The sequence below is a fragment of the Polyodon spathula genome, chromosome 18 (genome assembly GCF_017654505.1).
Source record: "Polyodon spathula isolate WHYD16114869_AA chromosome 18, ASM1765450v1, whole genome shotgun sequence".
Lineage (NCBI taxonomy): Eukaryota > Metazoa > Chordata > Actinopteri > Acipenseriformes > Polyodontidae > Polyodon > Polyodon spathula.
The window spans coordinates 13,557,292-13,583,014 of NC_054551.1; the positions used below are offsets into that span (position 1 = coordinate 13,557,292).

At 39.6% G+C, this 25,723-nt stretch overlaps 1 protein-coding gene across 1 annotated transcript in view; it reads left to right on the plus strand.

Moving 5' to 3' along the window:
- The window catches only part of LOC121330854 (dual specificity mitogen-activated protein kinase kinase 3-like), a 93,993-nt gene that overhangs the window by 62,272 nt on the left and 5,998 nt on the right, over positions 1–25,723 (plus strand). The window contains exons 4-9 of the mRNA XM_041277718.1: positions 8,730–8,843; positions 9,489–9,608; positions 22,794–22,910; positions 23,408–23,459; positions 24,086–24,213; positions 24,655–24,732. Of these exons, the coding sequence (XP_041133652.1) occupies positions 8,730–8,843; positions 9,489–9,608; positions 22,794–22,910; positions 23,408–23,459; positions 24,086–24,213; positions 24,655–24,732 (609 nt within the window). The remainder of the gene's footprint in view (positions 1–8,729; positions 8,844–9,488; positions 9,609–22,793; positions 22,911–23,407; positions 23,460–24,085; positions 24,214–24,654; positions 24,733–25,723) is intronic.

The window sequence follows — 25,723 nt, forward strand, 5'->3', positions numbered from 1 at the left end:
GAAAGCAGTGAAGTCCATGTGAATTCAATAACATTTCCAGGTTTGTTCTGGTGTTTTATTGGCTATATACCAATTAAAAAAAAAAAAAAAAAAGCCCTAATTATATTGTATGATTCAGCTGCTTAATTGTTTCTTAAGCTTGGCCATGATTTTGCCAAACCAATAGACATGACTTGTCTTTTTTATTTTATTTAATAGTTCTGATCCAGTTCAATCTTTTTGTGAATTCTGATAAAACTGGAGGGGTATAGTACACAGAAGTAGAACTCCTCTTTCTGGAGTGTCCAGTATTTTTTTCAAGCCTGTAGTGCCAACTCCCATGCTTCAGAAGTATTCTCATAAGCAAGCCAGTTTCCTGATTTTCATAACTCTGCTTTTTGAAATAATTAAAAAAATAATAATTGCACAGAGGGGTAAAGTACAACACGTAAAACAGTCAATTACAATTTTATAACTACGAGAATCAACTTGAGATGCTGTACAGGCCCCTAAACATCTAAACTGTGCTTTAAAAAAAACACTCCCCCACCCCTCTGCTTTAAAAACTGGTTTGAAAAATATTACAAATACAACAGTCTTCATAATCTTGAATAGGGATTCACAACTGAAAAAGGGAAATGACTATCTTGCAGTAAAAGAACATTTTTATTGTGTGCTGCCATGCTGTACATTTTAGTATGTGTGATGTTTAATAGTTACATTATTGAATTGTACTCAGGGTTCGTAAACTTGTCTCTACACGGACACGCATATCTGTGGCAAGAGTTGTCTGTGGCAGTGAAAACGTCTAACTCTAACGTCAATTGTATTGAACTTCCGTTATGCTTGACCATGGCCAAGATGCTTTTTTTACCCCTTCTGTACATTTTTACATGCAACTGTTTTATGTCTATTTCTGACCTGTTCTTTAAAGAATATGTTTCTGATCCTCTGTATGATGTTTTGTTGTTGTATTGTTTAGCACTTACTCTGCAGCTAGCTCTGTAATGATTGGTTTGAGAGAACCTGGAGCAGACTGCTGGCTGCGACTGATACAAGGTTTAATCACAGTGAGAAGTAATTCACCTCTGACAGCCTGCTGTTATGAACTGTACCCTTACCTAAATAGTCGCTTACCATATGAACTGTTTTTTCCTTTAAAGTGATTGCAGCTCACAAAATAATGCATCTTACCTGTTTGCATTTCCATACATACATATTGTAGCTACATACTAAAAGAAACACATGCAGTAACAAATGTAATATGTTACTACTTCAATTTAAAAGAAGTTTGCCTTTTTCTTTTAAAACAGGAAATATGTTTTACTTGAACTTCCTGGGTGATTTCACCTCAGCAGCCAATTTGGTTATTGACAGGAAAGAAGCCATTGAAGGGTTTCCCTTCAGGTGACCAAGGAAGTCTAACACTATCCTAAAAGCATTTATATCAAACAGTTGTTGTGTTTTAAAATAAAAATACATGTTTAAAATAACACATTTTTTTCAAAACTGGATATTTCAGACATATAGAATTAATGGATGTGCACAACAGGTACGATTTCTGGAATTTATTTTTTTTGCTACAGTAACTTTAATAGAAAGCTGTTCAGACCTGTTTGTGTTTATATCATTTATAGCTTCAATTCTGAACCCTGGTACCACGGGCCGTGACTGCTATACCACAAGAGACCGTGGAACAATGAGGGGTTGAGATGTCATGTTCTGAAACCATTTAATAGTATTTGAAAGCACTTTTCGGGTTCATTTGAAGCTATTTAAATTGTCAGAAAGGTTCTATTTCAGGAGAGAACTGCAAAAAGAGTATTAATACAGGCTGCACTGTAAAAACCCTAGAGCTTTTGCAATCACTAGTTCAAAACTCCACTTAGCTATAGTAAGCCTTTGGTTGTGCCACCGTTTATCTAAATTCTAGTTCAGTAGCTAGAAAGTGTTTATGATAACTGGGTTGATTTCTGAGGCAATATAGAACAAGAAATGAGGACTGGGGAGAGAAAAGTTAATTGTCTTCATGGTGACAGATGTTTGGTTTTGTTATTGGCTGAAGCACCAGTTAGCTTGTTGTTTTTCTTTGATTTTCCAGAGTTTGACAGGTTTCTTTTATTGGAATCTGACCAATATAAGAGAACTTATTGACTTTATACTTGACCATGTATTTATATAACTAAAGCCACAAATACTTAGGTAATTTTTGTCATAAACCAGTTCCCATTATATGAAGGACCCATTTATTCCTGTTTTGTTGTTTTAAGTATATTTGAAGTCTTGTATTAATCCTTGTAATTTAAGGGCTTCACATTATAGATTATTACCTAGTCTGATTGACTCCACACACGAGTTGAACTCCTAGCCTTCATGTTGCTTGGTCAGGAGAAACAAACTGATCTCTTACCCAGAGATCATTGATGTAATCTTTTTTTTTTTTTTTTGGCACTAAGCGCTTGTACATTCTCTAAGAGCCCACGTCATATCCTAGCTTGGGTACGGAGGAAGTATAGGTGTCTGATAAAACAAACTAAAAATGCAAAGTGTTTAAAAAAAAAAAAAAATACATTAATAAGTATTTCTTTCTTTCTTTCTTTTTTGTGTGTGCCCCATTAGCTTTCAGTTAGTCAGGCTTCTTTTCTGTAGCTGCCCCTCTCCACTCCGGTGGACGGTGTCTTTTCCTTCACAGTTGTAGCAGTGATCTTTGTTTAAGTGTGTTGGATATCGAGATTTCCAGCACAGAAGGCAAGGGCTCTGTTGTTTGAGCTGTGACCAAGGAAAACGGTCATCCTGGTAAGTCACACTGGATGAGAGGACAAACTAGTTCTGTATACCGGCTACTCTGACAAGGGTGTCACCATCTTTCCCTGTAGGAGAGGTTTAGTATATTGTGCTTCCCTGCACATTCGGAGAAGAAAAATAAGAATTCACGCCTACACTGATAGCCACCGCTACGAGTGGCTTAAGGTATGAAAGTTTATTTTTTTTTCTGTTTTACAGGTATGTTTGCCTGTAACCTTGGCAACCAATATTTGGTACCGCAATAAGTATTATATATATATATAATAAGTAGTACAAATTATAGATGGAAGCAGTCCGGAGACCTAATGAGCTACAGTATATATTTGCCTGGTACTCCTATAAGGTACTTGTATAAGGCGTCTGCCAAATAAACAAACTAACAATTATCAAATATTGGTAAATCATTGCGTACAGATATGCTGATGCTGGTTTAACGAATTTCATCCTCTCTGGACTTCAATGGCCAGATCTAAACATATAAGGAAGTTTTTTCTTTAACATCTTGGGGGTAAGTTCTACTTGGTAACAGTCAAAACTGCAGTTCTTTCTGGCTTCACCACCAGAGGTGGATTGACACCTGTCTCGAGAAGGATTACACCCTCTCCACATGCAACTAGGATGTAGGACACCGAATATCAACACGTGCTGGGGGAAAAGCTGTATGCGGCCGGGCAGACATCTACACCAACTACAGTAGTATATCCTAGCCATACACAATTTTAAGTATTTTACCTAGAGGCTACTGGTTCTACATTTGACACCAACGTCATGACTTTGATGGATGTCGTCATGATAGGAGGCTTTATCAGATGAAGACATCCACATTCACAGCAGATGCACAAATCAAACTTCTGTAATTTGACCCTCTCAAAGGGATTCCCTCTTGGCACTGGTCTGAAGGATCCTCTGTTCCATATGAAGGAGTTGAGACAGGCGATCTGTCCTCCTCAGCAGAGTTGGTAGAGGCACATTCCCTAGTGGGAGATTCTTAACAAGCAGTTGTCTTTCAGGCATCAGCGATTCTAGTACTCTTTGAAAAGGGAAGGCCACTTCCAGTTGGGCCAGTGATGCTGATTTTTCTATGGCCATAATAAGGAAATAGGCAAGCTTTGCTTCCTGATATTCCTACCTCCTACCCCACTGTCTGGTAAACAGCAAAATATACATTCACCCCTACGGGCCTGAAAATGGAATTGACCAGCTACTCTACAGGATAAATAGCCAACAACATTGAGAACATACCAGTGATGGATATATCTTCACACTGAGAACTTGTTACGCTAGAGAGTTTTACAAATTATCAATCCATGCTCCATTCTTTCAGAAGGGGTCCTTTCCAAGTATCTGTTTATAGTAAAAAAAAAAAAAAGTTTTTTTCCCCCCTGCAGAGAGTTCGGGTCTGACGTTTGTTTGAGTAAATCCAGGACGGCACTTGCACCTCCAGCACCACCATCAGGGCAGTCCTCGCAGGAGATAGTTTCCAGTAGAAACTTTATCCTGGTAAAACTTTTGGCATTCCCAAAAATAGTTTTGTTTAAAACTGTTTCCTTACCTTAACACCTTCATTTAGGTATTTTTTTCTGTTAGTCACCATCACACAGCAAGAGGATTGTTAATTAGGCAGAGTGAAAACAGATCAACTTTTTTCTTTTACGATGTTTAGTCAAGAAACCACATTTGTTTAAATACAGGCAAATGAACAAAAAATAACAACTGAAACTATGCGTCCTCCTCTTCCAGTTAATTGTAGAACTGAAGGTATATACTAAGTGTCTCCTTTTGTCACAGTTATTTTTATCCTGGGTGCATACTGGGCCAGTATGACAATTCTTATTATCCCATTACCCTGGGCAGGGGGCCAAACCAGGTGCTACCAGCTGGTCGGGGTGGACTTGAGGCTCGCGTGGGCAGAGACGACCAAACCCTGAAGTAGAATCACTAGCTACGTACTACCCTGGTTATTTAGTCTACAGAGTCAATTTTGTTCTTTAAGTTACTAGAAGGAAGCAGAGCATGTCCTACACTCTGCGTTTTTTCTCACACACTGATCTAAGATAAAAAGGTAATATTGGTGCTCCTTTATTATACTCAGTACATTTTTCATTGCCCGATGCCATGTTGAGCTGAGTAGCTGAAGACAGTGGTTGTTATCATTAATGCGAATTTCAAGTCTCACGGTTGTAATTTCAGTGGCAGGGTTTGGTTGCCTAGTTACCAAGTGCAGCAGAGTAGCACACAACGAAACAAACAAAAACAAAACAGAATCAGTTTTCTTAATAAAATCACAAATATCAGGATTCTCTTCTCTAAATCCAGGGATTTTGGGACATCCATTAGATGTTTTTGAGGGCAAGTTCTCTCTCTTTCTCAAAAAAAACCCAAAGAAAAGGACGGTAAACTCTGGAGCACAGTAAGAAGACTCATTACTTTTTCCAGGACAGAGACATATTGGTCGACAGGGAAATACCACCTCTACAGAGTACACTCAGCATTTCTGGGAACCCAATTTTATACACTTGTAAGAAGAGTGTATTTCACATAGGAGAAAGTTGGTCCCAAATCATCGGCTGTCAAACCTCTTCTAGATGGGGGCCAGGCCAACAGCACAGTTAAGCAGTTTCTGGACACTGGCAGCAGTAATCTCCTTGCTAAGAGATGCAAAACTACAGAAGACACGCATAGGAATGTAAACTTTTTTCTTTTAACTAGCTTCCCAGTTTCTCTCAGCATCAAGCCGCCTTTGGGAGCTACAACAGGAACCACAACATAACAACCAATACCTTCACTAAGATCATCCTGACTTCCAGCAGTCTGCAATGTGCTGAAAACCATTTGCCACGCATCCCGGACAATAGGCCAACTATATTTGGATAGTAAATTGAGAGGGACTCGGTCTTGTTCTTAGCTCCTCACTGGGCCTAAAGGCTTTGGATTTCTGACATCCTGGAAATAGCGGAAGCAGTGCTTTGCACCTGCAGTGGTGCAGCGATCTGCTGCCCAGAACAACAGGACAGTGTTTTCCACAGTCTTTTTTTGCGGTTGCGTTTAGCTACCTGATGACAGAAGGCCAATTACTGAAGAGCTAGGACTATCTGAACAAGTACAAACCCTACTTGGTAAAAAAAAAAAAAAAAAAAAAAAAAGAAAAAAAAGAAAGGGGAAACCTTCTTTTTCAGGTCCATACAGAAGAATGAAAAGTTATCCTCGGGTGCACAACTTGGATTCTCTATATCTACATGTATTATCATACCTCAGCCACCTGTTTCACAGAGGTCTACATATCCCATCAATGCTCACTTCGATGCAATCTCCAACATGCTACATGGCAGGGAATGTCACTCTGTAGACACCCACCCTAGGGTGTCTAGAGTCGTTTGATGTGGCTGCCACCTAAAACCCCCAAAGGAAATACATTTTCCCTCAGAAGAACCTTACTTTGTATTAAATAACAGGTTACCCTGGTTTGGACCCTGGCTACAGGTAAGGAAAAGATCTACTTGGGGAAAACTGCATCTCTAATGACTGTGATCTCGGTAAAGGGATCACAAAACCAGGCAGATTACAGTTGGAAAGGACACCTTCTTCAGGATCCGTCAAAACTAACGGAGTAAGGTATGGTTTAATATAGGGGCAAAACTAAAATCTGCCCAATACAGGACATCTCATAATGCTACCTGGGCCTCCTCTGAGACCTTTATTAGCAATGTAATTTGAATGTGTCTTGCTTTCAACCTACTTGTACTCTGTTTCTGTGTCTTCCTCTACTAACTTCTGCCAACCACCCTCTTCTCTTAATCCTCTGGGATAGTTCATCTTGTGTGTGGAGTTCTGGAGTTCATTAAACTAGGTAAGAAGACGAAGATTACCTGTAATATGGTATCTTCGTAGGATGACGAACTCCACCTTTGTCCGCTTTCCTTATATTGTTTTTTTTAAATTTTTGACAATTGATTTAGGATATAACGTGGGCTCTTATAGAGGATGTACAAGGGCTTAGGGCAAAAAAGAGATTGCATCAATGATCTCTGGGTAAGAGATCAGTTTGTTCTTCCTGATCATGGAGGAACATGCAGACTGGGAGTTCAGCTCGTGTGTGTGGAGTTCATCATCCTATGAAGAAACGATATTACAGGTATCTTCATTGCCCTATTATATTTGTACTTTTCCCTTTTGATACTTCTGTTCATATTGCAAAAAAAGAATCTATCTATCTATCTATCTCTCTTCTGTACATTTTTGTTAAGTCTGAATCAGAGCCTTTTTATTAGTCCTGGAGCTGCTCTTCACTTCTAGTTATCAGCCATAGGGTAGATCAGCCCCTACTGAGCACCAGCTGTCAATGGTGCAAACTATGCTGATGATACCCAGCTATATTTGTCCCTAAAGCCAGGAATTTCTTCTGCCTGGTTGTTATTAGCTACTTGAGGTTATGCTAGTGGGCTCACAGAACCAACTAAAAGGAAATGTGGGATTACATGAGCTCGACCCTTGCAGTCTCTCATCAAAGCTAGAAATTAATAATTTGGGGGCCATCTTCGAGAGTCATATTATGGAAGTTACTAAAGTATCTTTTTACCATTTGAGAAATATAGCCAAACTTTTTACCCGTTATTTCCATATCTGATGCCGAGAGACTAATGCATACCTTTGTTACATCTGGCATTTTTGGCCTCTTTACACTGGCTCCCTGTGCAGTAGGGGGGCAGCAGTGTTGAGTAGTGGTTAGGGCTTTGGACTCTTGACCGGAGGGTTGTCAGCTCAATCATAAGAACATAAGAACATAAAGTTTACAAACGAGAGGAGGCCATTCGGCCCATCTTGCTCGTTTGGTTGTTAGTAGCTTATTGATCCCAAAATCTCATCAAGCAGTTTCTTGAAGGATCCCAGGGTGTCAGCTTCAACAACATTACTGGGGAGTTGATTCCAGACCCTCACAATTCTCTGTGTAAAAAAGTGTCTCCTATTTTCTGTTTTGAATGCCCCTTTTTCTAAACTCCATTTGTGACCCCTGGTCCTTGTTTCTTTTTTCAGGCTGAAAAAGTCCCTTGGGTCGACACTGTCAATACCTTTTAGAATTTTGAATGCTTGAATTAGGTCGCCACGTAGTCTTCTTTGTTCAAGACTGAACAGATTCAATTCTTTTAGCCTGTCTGCATATGACATGCCTTTTAAGCCCGGAATAATTCTGGTCGCTCTTCTTTGCACTCTTTCTAGAGCAGCAATATCTTTTTTATAGCGAGGTGACCAGAACCAATCCCAGGTGGGGAACACTGCTGTTGTACCCTTGAGCAAGGTACTTTATCTAGATTTCTCCAGTAAATACCCAGCTGTGTAAATGGGTAATTGTGTCTAAAAAATAATGTGATATCTTGTAACAATTGTAAGTCACCCTGGATAAGATTTTGCTTATAACTTACAAGGCCCTGAACGGATTTACACCTAGTTGTTTGCTGGAGTTACTGACCTGTATCTTCCAAACCACACTCTGAGATCACAGGATGCGGGGCTGCTGGTTATTCCCAGGGTCAGCAAAAGCAACACAGGAGGTAGGACTTTTTCTTGTAGAGCTCCTACATTATGGAATGCTCTGCCATCATTTGTCAAGGAAGCTGGGACCGTTACAGTTTTCAAGTCAAGAATGAAAATGCACTTTTTATAAAATGGCTTTCTTATCTTAGTGGGTTTTAATGTAACTTTAAAATGGCTGCTTTTATATTGTGTATACTGTTATTTGAATGGTCTGACTGTGGCAGTTGTATGTGTGACATTCTATACAAATGTGTTGTGTTTTGTTTTTTTATCAGAAGTGCGCTATAAATGCAATAAATAAAAAAATAAAAAGACACAACATAAAACAAGATGACAATAAGCTAATCTTTAAACAAGTGCTTTCTTTAGCAGACATGTCCTGAGCTACTTCAGTGCTGTTCTTATTGTGTCCCCAGAACTTTGAAGTGCAGGCGGACGACTTAGTGTCGATCTCTGAGCTGGGACGAGGGGCCTATGGCGTAGTGGAGAGAGTTCGGCATGCACAGAGCGGGACGATAATGGCTGTTAAAGTAAGTCTTTTTTTACACATTACTATCTATCTATCTATCTATCTATCTATCTATCTATCTATCTACAGTTAATATTTGTTACATGTAGAAGTTTAAAACCTGAACTCAGTAACCATTGTGCATCAGTGACTTGTGATAAGTTGTAGTTATAACTTAACAAAATAGTCTATTATGCATCATACAATTATACAGACACATACACAAGTCCCTTCATTTTAGGTTTTCCTTGGAATCTATCAGTATTTATTGAAAGGGTGAAAAATCTTTGAAAATGATTAGTTGGCCACATTTTGAGTGGACATCTGTACATTTTCCATAAAAAAAAATCGGTAAACTTAAAATAAAATGCCTCCCTGTTTGCAGAGATCTCACTGTACTGCATCTCGCTGACTCCCTGTTTGTGGAGCTCTCACTGTACTGCATCTCGCTGACTCCCTGTTTGTGGTGCTCTCACTGTACTGCAGTTTGCTGACTCCCTGTTTGTGGAGCTCTCACTGTACTGCAGCTCACTGACTCCCTATTTGTGGAGGTCTCACTATACTGCATCTCTCTGACTCCCTGTTTGTGGAGCTCTCACCGTGTACTGCAGCTCGCTGACTCCCTGTTTGTGGAGGTCTCTTACTACATCTGTCTTTCCTTTCTCAGAGAATCCGAGCAACAGTAAACAGCCAGGAACAGAAGAGGCTGCTGATGGACCTGGATATCTCCATGCGGACAGTCGATTGTCCCTACACAGTCACATTTTATGGAGCTCTTTTCCGAGAGGTACTGCCAAAGTAAATCTAAACCCTCTAACCATGTCCAGTAAGAGTCTGGGAACTGGATTCCATTAGATCTGTGAGATGGTTTATAATGCAGCAGTGCTGACAGGAATTTAAAGTCCATATGTCACCTATTTCACATTACAATCTGATTTATATTAAACTACGGTTATAATAGTGTCTATATATATATATATATATATATATATATATATATATATATATATATATATATATATATATATATATATATACAGCTGTGGAAAAAATTAAGAGACCACTGCAAAATTATCAGTTTCTCTGGTTTTACTATTTATAGGTATGTGTTTGGGTAAAATGAACATTTTTGTTTTATTCTATAAACTACTGACAACATTTCTCCCAAATTCCAAATAAAAATATTGTCATTTAGAGCATTTATTTGCAGAAAATGACAACTGGTCAAAATAACAAAAAAGATGCAGTGTTGTCAGACCTCGAATAATGCAAAGAAAATAAGTTCATATTCATTTTTAAACAACACAATACTAATGTTTTAACTTAGGAAGAGTTCAGAAATCAGTATTTGGTGGAATAACCCTGATTTTCAATCACAGCTTTCATGCGTCTTGGCATGCTCTCCACCAGTCTTTCACATTGATGTTGGGTGACTTTATGCCACTCCTGGCGCAAAAATTCAAGCAGCTCGGCTTTGTTTGATGGCTTGTGACCATCCATCTTCCTCTTGATCACATTCCAGAGGTTTTCAATGGGGTTCAGGTCTGGAGATTGGGCTGGCCATGACAGGGTCTTGATCTGGTGGTCCTCCATCCACACCTTGATTGACCTGGCTGTGTGGCATGGAGCATTGTCCTGCTGGAAAAACCAATCCTCAGAGTTGGGGAACATTGTCAGAGCAGAAGGAAGCAAGTTTTCTTCCAGGACAACCTTGTACTTGGCTTGATTCATGCATCCTTCACAAAGACAAATCTGCCCGATTCCAGCCTTGCTGAAGCACCCCCAGATGAGTCTAATTTTCAGCTTTGCCCAACACCTGGTCGTCTAATGGTTAGACGGAGACCTGGAGAGGCCTACAAGCCACAGTGTCTCGCACCCACTGTGAAATGTGGTGGAGGATCGGTGATGATCTGGGGGTGCTTCAGCAAGGCTGGAATCGGGCAGCTTTGGCATGAATCAAGCCAAGTACAAGGTATATATATATATATATTATATATATATATATATATATATATATATATATATATATATATATATATATATAAAATGTAATTTATACTTTTGCGCTGTAACTAAGAAATTTACAATCTAAAGCTTGTTTTGAGTGCTTCCGCCAAAAAGCCCTGATTTCGAATCTTGACATTTGTGACGTCACTTGGGGAAAACACGAACCATAAACCATAAACGTGCAAGCATATGTCTATGGCATAAACAAAAAGGTCATACATACAGGCCTAGTTCACGATGGTTAGGACTAGAAGTGCCAAGGCAGTCATTTTGGTGGTTTTTGGTTTGAACTGTAATTTTCTCCAATCGTCTAACACATATGGGGCTGCGCGTTCATGTACCTTTCTGTCCGTATTTATTAAATATTCTCACAAAACATGAACGCGGGAGTGCAGAAATAAAGGAGATATATTACATTATATCTAAAAGCCCCGGGAGCAGTCACATTGACGGCCACACAGAAAACAATTGTATTTTGATTATACATTGATTAGCTGTAATCAGATTAGTCTCTACTCTCTGTCTGAGTGAATGACTAACAGTCTATTGTTTTCAATCAGCCTTTTTAAGGCTGGCGCCAGCTTGACAGCTGCGCTGCTTTGGTCAGTCGATTAGCACGGGACTAGTGAAAATAAATACCAGAGACCGTGGAGTTTTACTACACAACAAATATAGAGTTCATATTTTGGAAGTATTCTATGAAAGCTGGCTCCTGACGTCTGTTCAGGTGTCTTACAATGTATTGGACCTAGCAGCCATCAACTCCTGGGTACTTAACAAAGAATGCATGGAGAACAATTTACCAAGGAGAGAATATATTTTACAGTTAGCACAGGAACTTCGCAAGAAGCATTTGGAACAGAGGGAGACTGCCAAGAGTGTACCCACAGCTGAAGCTGGCAACTCTGAGTTCTGCAAGAGAAGCTGGCAACTCTGTTGAGATTTGCAAGAGAAGCCAATGCCAGGTTGGCAAGTGCAATAAAAATAAAACTTCGGACAGAGCTGTGCCCTGTGCAGAAAGGCGGGACAGGCTCATAGAACGAACAGGAGACAACCCGGTAGTAGTCGTCCACATCGGTACAAACAACATTGGAAGAGACAGACCAAAATCCCTGCAAAACAAATTCAGAGAGCTAGGAAGGAAATTAAAAGAGAAAACCAAAACTGTGGTATTTTCTGGTATACTACCGGCACCTTGCAAAGGACCATATGGACAGCTGGAAATAATTAATCAAAACGCATGGCTGAAGATGTGGTGCACACGGGAAGGCTTCACCTATCTTGATCATTGGACCACATTCTACAACGAGGACTATCTGTATAGACGGGATGGACTTCACTTAAATAACAAGGGAACCAGTCTACTTGGAGAAAAGATCCTCAAGCAGGTTCAGAGGCATTTAAACTAGAAAGGAAGGGGGGAGATGTCAACAGAAAAACAGAAGGGAGACCGCATCAAAACAAGAACAACAACTCAGGTAAGACAACCATTAAATGTATTTATCTAAATGCTAGAAGTATCAGAAACAAAATTCTAGAACTTGAAGCTACTGCACTAACAGGTAACTATGATGTGATAGGTGTTACAGAAACGTGGTTATCTGAGAGTGATGGGGACGAATATAATATTTGTGGGTATACACTGTATGGGAAAGACAGGCAGGACAGAAGAGGAGGAGGGGTAGCGCTATACATAAGAAACAGTCTTGAAGCCCAGGTGTTAAACCTGGACAAAGAAAATAAAACTGAATCAATATGGGTCAGAATAACAGACAAAAATTCAAAGGGCATAATAATAGGAGCATGCTATAGACCGCCAGATTCAGACGGTGAGCACAATAATCTGTTATACAATGACATTAGAAATGCATGTAGCAAAGGAGAAGCCATACTAATGGGGGATTTCAACTTCCCCCAAATAAAATGGGAAAACCCAGTGGGTAGCACGAAGGATGAAATAGAAATGGTGGAAATGACAAATGACTGCTTCCTAACACAATTTGTCAAGGCACCGACTAAAGGGGAGGCATGCCTTGATTTAGTCTTTTCAAATAACGAAGATAGAATAACTAAAACAGAGGTCAGAGAACCACTGGCAAACTCAGACCACAACATGGTCTCATTTGAAGTGTTTTTTAAAGCCCCAAAAGTAAAGACTAAAGCTAAGGTTTACAATTTTAGAAAAGCAAACTATGAAGGTATGAAACAGAGACTAACAGAAGTAGATTGGAGTAAAATAGAGAAAACACCCACAGAAGAAGGATGGTTGTTCTTCAAAAATGTAGTACTAGAGGCGCAAAACAATTACATCCCTAAAGTAGACAAATCTAAATGTAAAACTAAATTGCCAAAATGGTTTAATAGATCAATTAAAAAAAATATTCAGCGAAAAAAGGCACTTTATAGAGCATTAAAAAAGGACCAAAAAGAAAGTACGCAGAAAGAGTACACGGAACTGCAAACACAAGTCAAAAAGAAAGTTAGAAAGGCCAAGAGAGAAATAGAAATGAACATTGCTAAGGGAGCTAAAACCAATTCCAAAATGTTTTTCCAATATTACAACAGCAAGAGAACATTCAAAGAGGAGATTAAATGTTTAAGAGATACAAATGGCAAAATCGTAGAGGAAGAAAAAAAAATAGCAAATATATTAAATGATTACTTTTCACAAGTTTTTACAAAGGAAGATACTGACAACATGCCCCACATGTCATCCAGTTCCTATCCAGTTTTAAATAACTTTAGCATAACTGAGGCAGAAGTGTTAAAGGGACTAGGAGCTCTTAAAATAAACAAATCCCCTGGGCCGGATGAGATCCTCCCAGTAGTACTCAAAGAAATGAAAGAAGTAATTTACAAACCGCTAACCAAGATCATGCAGCAGTCTCTTGACACAGGGGTGGTACCGACAGACTGGAAAATTGCAAACGTAATACCGATCCACAAAAAGGGAAACAAAACTGAACCAGGTAACTACAGACCAGTAAGCCTGACTTCTATTATATGCAAACTTATGGAAACTATAATAAGATCCAAAATGGAAAATTACCTATATGGTAACAGGGTCCTGGGAGACAGTCAGCATGGTTTTAGGAAAGGGAGATCGTGTCTAACTTGCTTGATTTTTTTGAGGATGCAACATCGATAATGGATAATTGCAAAGCATATGACATGGTTTATTTAGATTTCCAGAAAGCTTTTGACAAAGTCCCGCACAAAAGATTAATTCTCAAACTGAACGCAGTTGGGATTCAAGGAAACACATGTACATGGATTAGGGAGTGGTTAACATGTAGAAAACAGAAAGTACTTATTAGAGGAAAAACCTCAGAATGGAGTGCGGTAACCAGTGGTGTACCACAGGGATCAGTATTAGGTCCTCTGCTATTCCTAATCTACATTAATGATTTAGATTCTGGTATAGTAAGCAAACTTGTTAAATTTGCAGACGACACAAAAGTAGGAGGAGTGGCAAACACTGTTGCAGCAGCAAAGGTCATTCAAAATGATCTAGACAAGATTCAGAACTGGGCAGACACATGGCAAATGACATTTAATAGAGAAAAGTGTAAGGTACTGCACGCAGGAAATAAAAATGTACATTATAAATATCATATGGGAGATACTGAAATTGGAGAAGGAATCTATGAAAAAGACCTAGGAGTTTTTGTTGACTCAGAAATGTCTTCATCTAGACAATGTGGGGAAGCTATAAAAAAGGCTAACAAGATGCTCGGATACATTGTGAAAAGTGTTGAATTTAAATCAAGGGAAGTAATGTTAAAACTGTACAATGCACTAGTAAGACCTCATCTTGAATATTGTGTTTAGTTCTGGTCACCTCGCTATAAAAAAGATATTGCTTCTCTAGAAAGAGTGCAAAGAAGAGCGACCAGAATTATTCCGGACTTAAAAGGCATGTCATATGCAGACAGGCTAAAAGAATTGAATCTGTTCAGTCTTGAACAAAGAAGACTAGTGGCGACCTAATTCAAGCATTCAAAATTCTAAAAGGTATTGACAGTGTCGACCCAAGGGACTTTTTCAGCCTGAAAAAAGCAACTAGGACCAGGGGTCACAAATGGAGATTAGACAAAGGGGCATTCAGAACAGAAAATAGGAGGCACTTTTTTACACAGAGAATTGTGAGGGTCTGGAATCAACTCCCCAGTAATGTTGTTGAAGCTGACACTCTGGGATCCTTCAAGAAGCTGCTTGATGAGAGTCTGGGATCAATAAGCTACTAACAACCAAACAAGCAAGATGGGCCGAATGGCCTCCTCTCGTTTGTAAACTTTCTTATGTTCTTATGTTCTAAAGGAATACCCTTTTGTTGAAAAAAATAAATGAATTTAGACTTTTTTTTTTCTTTTTTTTATAACTTATTGTGCTGTGCGCGTCTGTAAAATGTTTTTTTCCTAAGTTTATTTATTTACATTGTTCAGTTGCTTTTGCTTATCTGATAATAAATCCATTGCTGTTGATAAGTAAAAAAATGTATTGCTATTGTTTGTTTTATAAATATGTACTGTATGTTGTAAATCAGTGTCTGTTCAGGTGTTTATTTGTTTACATTTTCTTGTTTTGATTTGTAAAAATAAATGTTGTAAAAAATATGCTTCGGTTGTTCAGATGTTTGTGGCGTACGTAATAAAAAAAAAACAAACGAATTACATCCGACTGTTTCTCCTTTCGTTATACTATTCACAGTGTTTTGAATACAGCCGTCAGAAAGACTGCTGCGGGGCTTCTAGGTATGAGCCTATTTCCAGTACTTCTAGTGTTAAATGGTGTCAAAATTACATTTCACCACAGATAGGCTCCAGGGAATGCATTGCATAAAAAAAAAATACTCTATTCCGTGAAAGTGAAATCAATGAGTTTGTCAGTGCACAGTGCAATGATCACTTCGTACAACACGGACCATCGAGAGGGCTTTTGTTTGTTGGTTTCTGGCAGGTAAAAATTTAATTTTTTCTCTCTTGTAAGTGTAACCGGTCTGTGTGTGCGTCTCTTTCCTTGGCTAGTAAGAGCTGAAAACTGCGTCTCTCTTTCCCTGCCTGCGCACGCACTCCGGTTGTCTTATATCTACGTTGTGTTGAGGTTACTGAACGGTTTGTTAAAAAGAAGACTACTGGAGATCAAATGCTGGAAGGCGACAACGTTTATTTCTCTTTGTATAACAGAAAATGTAAATAAGCAAAATGATGGCTCAGTTCACCATTCATCTCCTATGGGGTAAAAAAAAAAAAAAAAAAAAAAAAACTTCAGAAACATTTCGGAATTGACATCTTTTTAAAACAAATTAATATAATGAAAATACTTAATTTCACAAATTCAGTCACAATATTGTACCAATACACATTGTTTTATTTTCATGAGTATTATTTAACTACATTCCAGCAAAATAGTTCATAACAAATAACAGAGAAAGAAAATTAATGCAGCCTGCCCCTCTAGAGTCCATTTAATGCATTAACTCATGGTTGGTGCGCATTCTAATATAGGACTACATATTCGTACACTTTAAACAATAGTGGCTGCAGTGAAAACGTGGCATTGGATTAGGATCTTTGGTGTAGGATTAATAGTGCACTATATACCAGTTACATAAGACACTGGTACACAAGTTCACAAACACAGCAGACCTTTATAATAAAGACAGCTGTTCACAAAGACAATCAAGTAACCATTGGTTCACTTTCCCCTGACAACAGCGTAACCATTTAGAAACCGCAGCACTTTATTTATTTATTTATTTATTTATGTATGTATGTATTTATTACCAGCCTTAATTAAACAATTTTGTACTGTTTACTTTTATATAAAAATACTTTTTTTTAAAATAGCTGCATCTATAAGACACTTCATACAGATATAAAAATGATGACCAGAGATCAATACTACTAGGCTATCTACTGCACATAGTCAGTTCTCTGCAGGTGTTACATTTGTTTTTTCAGACATCAGATATTATTATCATACTAATTAAGGTTCAAAACAGTTCGAAACCGACCCTCAAACCACTTATTCTTCCAACCCACAATTTCTTACATTACACAGCACACTCCCGCTGTCCTTATTGTAATACAGATTACTCAAAACATCGGGGAAAATTCGTAATGATCGCTTTCATAGTCTGAAGTCATGTATATCTCTCAGATGTTCCTGGTATGTGTTCCTCCAGTGACGTCATGCCAACTTTGTGCATCTCCAGTGCGTTATCGGTATTTTATGGAATTATTGATAGTTTTACGTTTCTCGGGAGCCAGTTACAGTGGGTTGTGGGTAATGTGCAGATACATTTAAGATCTGACCCAGTCCTACCGCTTAACCTGTAATCAACTCAATGGTGTAACACTGAAAATTTTATTATCATCCTCAATGCTCACCTTATAGTTACCCAGTTGAACTTTTCATTTTGAATAGGCCTTCCTAATTGTGAAAAACTTGAATTAAGGCCACACACCCTTATCCAGGTGCAACACTGCTTACCTGTATTTCTTTTTTTTTTTTTTAAAAGAAAGTTATGTTAAAGAAGTTGTACAAAATTGACAACAATTATATAAACCTGTTCAACACAAAGTATACAAATACAGTTTCTTACCTCGTCTGATGAACTCCACACAGAGTGAACTCCTGGTCTCCGTGTTGCTCGGTCAGGAGGAATAAACTGATCTCTTACCAGGCATCATTGATGTCATCCTTTTCAGCGCCAAAGCCCATGTCACTTCCTTCATAAAAGCCCACATCATAACTAATCATTGTCCAAATGCCTCTTGCATTAGCTTGGGTATGGAGGAAGTGTAGGCCTTTGCGTTTTCGTTTTGTTTGTTTTCTCAGATTTAAAAAAAAACAGTATTAGGGATGGGACAAGTACAGAGTTTCCGAATAATTTTCCTTAAGGTCTCACTGAACCGACACATTTCAGCTGAAAGCCAGTTAAATTTTTAAATCACACAATTATGTTGTGCTGTGTGTATAATCTCCAAAGTGCTTTTAATTAAAAACTAATTTTCTGTAAACAGCTGAGTTTCGTGTGGCCAATGCAGATCCACATTATAAACACATAAGCATAACAATAGTGTGTAGTGTCTTCAGGTAGGGTTTTAAAAAAAATCCCTCTTGTTAAAATTCTTCGATCTGTTGTTGCTGAGGTTTAAAAGTTTTAAATTGCAATGAGGCAAACATATATGATGATAATTGGCCAGTTAAAAGCCAATTCCCTTTGAATCGAAAGCACTATGCAGAACCTAATGACAAGCGTGTCACCATGTTCAAATTAAATGTCGGTTCAGTGGGGTTTTTTTTGTGTTTTTTTTGTGTTTTTTTTTTTAAAACCCTACATGAAGACATTACCCACTGTTGTTATTGGGAACTGCTGTATCTGCCCCATCCCTATGTAGCTCTCAACAAATTTTACAATTTACTTTCAAATTTAAAACAAGACATTTATTGAGGCTCTGCCTCCGATTTTGAATCTGTCTCTGATTTTGAATCCATCTCTGATCCTATGCAGCCCTGTCGGTTGTTATTATCATAGATACAGTGGCTCTCAAAAGTATTCACCCCCCTTGGACTTTTCCACATTTTTTGGAAACATGGAATCAAAATGGATTTCATTAGGAGTTTTTGCCACTGATCAACACAAAAAAAGTCCAAATGTCAAAGTGAAAAATAAAATCTACAAATTGTTCTAAATTAATTACAAATATAAAACAGAAAATAACTGATTGCATAAGTATTCACCCCCTTTGCTATGACACACCTAAATAAGCTCTGGTGTAACCAGTTATCTTTAGAAGTCACATAATTAGTTAAATGGAGTCCACCTGTGTGGAATTAAGGTGTTTCACATGATTTCAGGTTAAATACACCTGCCTCTGGGAGGTCCCACAGTTGGTTTGTACATTTCCTAACAAAAACTTCAAAGCAAATCTGGAATAAGGTTCTTCAAAAGCACCAATCAGGGGTAGGATATAAGAACATTTCCAAGGCATTGAATAACCCCCGGAGCACAGTAAAGTCCGTTAATAAGAAATGGAGAGAAAATGGTACAACCGTAAATCTGTCTAGAACATTCTGTCCTCAAAAACGTATCTAGATGAGAAGGACACTAGTCAGGGAGGCCACCAAGAGGCCTGTGGCAACTCTAAAGGAAATACAGTCTTCCACGGCTGAGCTGGGAGACATTGTGCATATGGCAACAATAGCCCGGGTGCTTCACAAAACTGGAAGAAGATTCTATGGTCCGATGAGACCAAAATAGAGCTTTTTGGCCTGAACGCTAAGTGCTATGTTTGGCAGAAGCCTAACACCGCACATCATCCTGGGAACACCAAGCATGGTGGTGGCAGCATCATGCTATGGGGATGCTTTTCTGCGTCAGGGCCTGGACAGCTTGTGAAGATAAAGGGTAAAATGGATGCAGCAAAGTACAGAGAAATCCTGTAGGAAAACCTGCTGAAGTCTGCAAGAGATCTGGGACTTGGGAGAAGATTCATCTTCCAGCAGGACAATGACCCCAAACATACAGCCAAAGCCACACTGGAGTGGCTTAAAAACAAAAAGGTCAATGTCCTGGAGTGGCCCAGTCAAAGCCCGGACCTCAATCCAATTGAGAATATGTGGAAAGACTTGAAAATTGCTGTTCACCAAAGGTCCCCATCCAACTTGACGGAGCTTGAGCAATTTTGCAAGGAAGAATGGGCAAAAATTGCAGTGTCCAGATATGCAAAGTTGGTAGAGACTTATCCAAATAGACTCATGGCTGTAATTGCTGCCAAAGGTGCCTCTACCAAATATTGACTCAAGGGGGTGAATTATTTTCTGTTTTGTATTTGTAATTAATTTTAGAACAATTTGTAGATTTTATTTTTCTTACTTTGACATTGTGGACTTTTTTGTGTTGATCAGTGGCAAAAACTCCTAATTAAAACCATTTTGATTCCATGTTGTAATACAATAAAATATGGAAAAGTTCAAGGGGGGGGGGGGGGGTGAATACTTTTGAGAGCCACTATATATATAAAATATATTTTTTATATAAGTCATTCGTGCACAAAAACTTTAAACATCACGATGTGCTTACCACAAAGGAATAGATAATTAAATGTAATTGTCTCTGATGCAGCTGGTTGCAATGTCCACTTGTCCCTAGTAACTGAAGCCGGTATGGCAGCACACTCCTGTAGATCTTTTACATTTTGAACAGTTCAATAAGGTGAAATACTCAGCATCTCATTAAAAACTCTTTATTGATTTCCATTTATTTTAAAATGTGTAGAATCAGGTTACAAACTATCAACTACTGTAAAACAAGAACATTTTGCTAATTTTGCGTTTTATTAAAATCTGCAAAATTAATGTGCTGTGAAATATGTTATTAATAATGCTGTACATTAAAAGAAAAAGCAGAGCAAACATTTCAGCAAAAATTGACCTTGAAGGCCATTAGCGAAATTAAGTTGCCCCAAAAAATCCTGTTTTACAGTATCAACATTGATATTTTATAGCCTGATGAAGACAAGTTTCGTTTACAGGGGACAAGTGAGTACTACAACGAGCTGTATTGCAGACATCCATCCATCCATCCATTATCAATAACCGTTTAATCGTTTACATGGTCGCGGTGGGCCAGAGCCTAACCTGGCATACGCAGGGCGCAAGGCAGAACTACACCCTGGATGGGACACCAGTCCATCTCAGGACACCACACATACACACAGAGGACAATTTAGAGTGACCAATCAACCTAACCAGCATTTCTTTGGACTGTGGGAGGAAACCGAAGTACGTGGAGAAAACCCACGCGAACATGGGGAGAACATGCAAATTCCACACAGACAGCAGCGCTAACCACTACGCCACCGTGCCACCCTGTTTCAGAGACGTGTGTGTGTGTATATATAATTGTGAGATAGCAGGGAGGGGGTTAAAATCCTTCCCTGCTAAAAACCTTGTGAGAATGCACATTTGGGTGTTATGGAGTTTAATTGTGTAATTGTTTTATTGTTTAGTAATCCCTGCACCTGGTGGTAATTGTAAATTAGAGCCAGGTGCAGGGTATTTGAGAGGCAGCCAGTCTGTTCCAGGCTGCTGAGAGAAGAGCCCGACTGTGTGAGTGAGCAGTCGTATCGAGGTATTGTGTGAGGGTGTGTTTTTTGAATGTTTGTGGCAGGTAAACGGTTTAGCCGTCCTGCGTGATAGTTAGGTTCCTGTTTATGTTTAGTGAATGCTCCAAATAGGAGCTAGGTGTTTGTTTTCTGTTTATTTCATTTTGTGTTTATTAAAAGTGCGCGTGAGCGCTGTTTCAGTACAATCCTGTGTGTGTTGGGTCGTGATTCGGAAGGGAGAAGAACCCGTGAGAGCCTCTGTGGCAAGCAAAAAGGTGACATGTGGTACCAGAAGTGCCCTTCTGACTCAACACCCAACAGTGGATTTGCAGGAGCTCATAGCTCAAATAAAGAGAAACACTGCTGCTCTAATTGAGCAAAATAAGAAGTGGGAAATGGAACTGGGACTTCCAGAGCCAGAACCAATGGTGCTGGTGTCAATGTTTAAGAGCCGCCGCTGCCAGAGCCCAGAGGGGAGGGGCCGCCGCTGCCAGAGCCCAGAGGGGAGGGGCCGCCGCTGCCAGAGCCCAGAGGGGAGGGGCCGCCGCTGCCAGAGCCCAGAGGGGAGGGGCCGCCGCTGCCAGAGCCCAGAGGGGAGGGGCCGCCGCTGCCAGAGCCCAGAGGGGAGGGGCCGCCGCTCCCAGAGCCCAGAGGGGAGGGGCCGCCGCTCCCAGAGCCCAGAGGGGAGGAGGAGGTGAGGTGCCCACCTCCATCACCCCAGCGAACCAGTCCGGCACTGCTAGGTGCAGTCCCTTGCCCCTTGCTCCTGGACACCCTGCCGGTCTTCCTAGACCTTCCTGCGCTGGACCTGGAGCCCAGGAATTTGCAGCATTGGCCACAGCTTTTCCCCTGGTTCCCTGCTCCGCTCTTCCCGAGCACCCAGACGTTGCTGGGCTGCTGCCAGACGTCGCTGGTGCTCCCCCTGTTCACTGCTTCGCTTCCCCTAGGTGATTGGACATCGCTGCGCTGGTCCCCAGTGGAAGATCTCTGTCCACTGCTGCATCTTCCTGTTCCCCGGTCATCGCTTCGGTCGGCCATGTCATCCCGGTGGGGTCCCTTGTCGCCGGTTCAAGCTCCCTTCCCGGATGTGCCGGAAGATCCGACCCACCCTCAAGCCCGCCTGTGGAAGAGGGCGGAAATGGACATTTATGGACTTGAGGGTGGGTGGTTGTGTTTTAGGGGAGGGGGCGGCCTTGGTATGGCCTATCAGTGTTTCACACTTGGGGGGAGGATGTGTGAGATAGCAGGGAGGGGGTTAAAATCCTTCCCTGCTAAAAACCTTGTGAGAATGCACATTTGGGTGTTATGGGATTTAATTGTGTGTGTAATTGTTTTATTGTTTAGTAATCCCCTGCACCTGGTGGTAATTGTAAATTAGAGCCAGGTGCAGGGTATTTGAGAGGCAGCCAGTCTGTTCCAGGCTGCTGCTGAGAGAAGAGCCCGACTGTGTGAGTGAGCAGTCGTATCGAGGTATTGTGTGAGGGTGTGTTTTTTGAATGTTTGTGGCAGGTAAACGGTTTAGCCGTCCTGCGTGATAGTTAGGTTCCTGTTTATGTTTAGTGAATGCTCCAAATAGGAGCTAGGTGTTTGTTTTCTGTTTATTTCATTTTGTGTTTATTAAAAGTGCGCGTGAGCGCTGTTTCAGTACAATCCTGTGTGTGTTGGGTCGTGATTCGGAAGGGAGAAGAACCCGTGAGAGCCTCTGTGGCGAGCAACAAGTTGACTATATATATATATATATATATATTTGAGTATATATTTTACACTGTGGCAGGCAGACAGATAACGTGGACTGGCCAAGCTGCAGTGCCAGTTTTGGACTCTAAAATCTAAGTTCTCTCCCCTCTTAGGGTGACGTGTGGATTTGCATGGAATTGATGGACACCTCACTTGATAAATTCTACAAGAAGGTGATCGAAAAAGGAAAGAAGATACCAGAAGATATTCTAGGAAAAATGTCTGTATCTGTAAGTATGCATATATTTTAGTAAAGTGTTTTAAACTGTTGCTATCATGTGTAGATCACATTTCATTTGTAATTTATATTGGATTGTAGTACTTACCATTTAAGACACATTTTTCACTCCCTTTCATTCAGTGGCATGGAGACCTGCTTTCTATTCATGAGATAGAATCCACTACAATAAAACCTCTTTTAGCCTAACTGGGGGAGTTCATACAATTGTTTTGCATGGGTAATTGTACTATTAAAATGTAATCTCCGAAGTGCCTTTAACTATGTAACATACAGTACAGTACTATATATTAAATACCAGCAATAAAGGGCTGATGAACACATGTTCTAAGAAATATCAAGAATAATGCACGCAAAAATGTCAACATTAAAAGTAGCTGTTTAACATTCCCTCCAGCTCCTCCCCCAGACAGGAGCAAACTTTGAGCATTGTAAAAGTCTACTGTCACTGAACATTTTGCCAAACATTCTGCTTTTCTCCTTTTGCAGATTGTCAAAGCATTAGAGCATTTGCACAGCAAGCTGTCAGTGATTCACAGAGGTATGTTCTCCCCTCTGCTGGGATCAGTGTGTAATGCAATTTGGTGAAGTGTAATGATGCTCTTATAGAGCCAAACAGTAGCTACACCAAACATGTGAGTGTGTGTATGTGCGTGCGCATGCGTGCGCATGTGTGTTTAGGCTCCCCACAGTTCAGACTAGCAAGTATTTGTAGAAACAGAAATGCTAAATGTTCACTGTGTGTACGAAGGACAAACATCTTTTTATAATTTTCATACTGTTCTTTTTATACTGCAACTCATTCTATTGCTAAGCATACTACATATCATTTTAAAACAAACTGCATTTACAGCACATTGATATTCACAAAATACTAAATATTTTAGGATTAATGTAAAAACTTCTATCTAAGTTTTGACACAGATGAGGATATTTTAATAGAGGAATTTAAAAACCCTGGGTGTGAAGAATGCACTTCTGTCCACCCAGCTCAGCTGTATGACGGAATGAGCACCGCACTGCCTTGGAAATATTAACAGATTACAGTACAATGCCTTCAAATGAGTTGGGGTAACTACTATTTATAGAAAATATTATTCAGAACAAGCTGTCATGAAGAACCCTGACATGTGGTGTAAATGTCACAGTATTCTTCTTCCTTTTCAGATGTAAAGCCTTCAAATGTCCTCATTAACAACGAAGGCCACGTGAAGATGTGTGATTTTGGGATCAGCGGGTACCTGGTAGATTCTGTTGCAAAGACCATGGATGCTGGCTGCAAACCCTACATGGCTGTGAGTATTACAAAGAAAGACATTGCTGAAAACGTTCTCCTCTCTCCTTCAACAACATCACTAGGTAGCCCATTCAATCCCCTCACCACTCTGTGAAGAAGTGTCTCCTTCCCTCTGTCTATCTCCACATCATTTCCAACTGGTCCTGGTTTCTGTGCTGCACTTTAAGTATTGTTAGGGTTAACTTTGCCAACTCTAAGCTTTTTTTTTTTTAAAGACTTCAGTCAAGTCCCCCCTACTTCTTCCCAGGCTAAATAGAATTGTAATGGAAAGCAAGGCTTGCAAACAGCTTTCTTTAACCAAGTGTACTGTAACATTTGTTTTCTTTCAAAACTGGACATTTAAGAATTCTGGAACAGAAAAGTTTTTAACTTCAGTTTTGTTTTTGTTTTTTTAATTTAGCAATTTAGGGTATTTTTTTTTCTTTTTTATGTCTTGCAGCCCGAAAGGATAAATCCAGAACTTAATCAGAAGGGATACAATGTCAAATCTGACGTCTGGAGTCTGGGAATCACACTGGTACAGTCTTTAAACAGTCATTGTCAAGTCCCAATTGGAGCCTGTCAGCTGCAACTACACTTCTAATTTCTCTAAGTGTAGATCTCGCACTTATGTCAATGACAAAGAGTTCTAAATGTTTAAACTACAACCGGTTCTACAGAAACAGATTTAGATATGTTAGTATCAGCTTTTTGTCTGGTTTCTGTTTAGATTTACTGACTTGCAATATGTGTTCGGTGGCTACCTCTAATCAAGTTGAGAGTGTACTTTCTCTTGCACTCTTTGTATGACACAGCAAAGGATGTGCAAGAAATACACTCTCAACTTCATTAGAGGTAGTCACTAAACAGTTTCCAAACATACATTATTCTGTTAATATGGCCTGGTGATGATGAGAATTGTAACATATTACTTTCTTCTTTCCACTGTGCCCTCGATGTGAATACCACCCATTTAGCTATTAGGCATTATGGGACAAATATTCAAAGAACTTTTTGCAAAATGTTCTCATCTTTCTTGCAAATCTGCTTGCGTTGCGAATGTTATGTGTAAAATCGCAAGTGAGCGAAAGCTAAAAGAGTTGCGGAGAAACTGCAATTATCAAAGCACTGCGGAAATTAATAAAATAATATGAATTAACACAGGCAATCAACCACAACTCTCTCGAGGTACATAACCATCGCAACTTGTTGCAAAATGAAGACGCATTATTTAGGCTTGACGAGACACCGCCCCAGCACCTCTTCAGCTATTAAAGTTTAAAATGTAATTAAATGTTTTGTCTCACATGAGTTTTCTTATAATTCTCAATACAGTTTTTCCCATTATGCAAATTCTTGCGTGCGCTAAACAGAGACAGTCCAGTGCCACACATTTAATTACTTTACCATTTATGTACCATAAAGATGACACTGGTTGCGAAAGAAGGACTGCGACTATTGTTGTTTTTTTTATACACAAATGAAATAAACTTACTTGATTTGAAAAACATCTTGAACGATACAAGCAA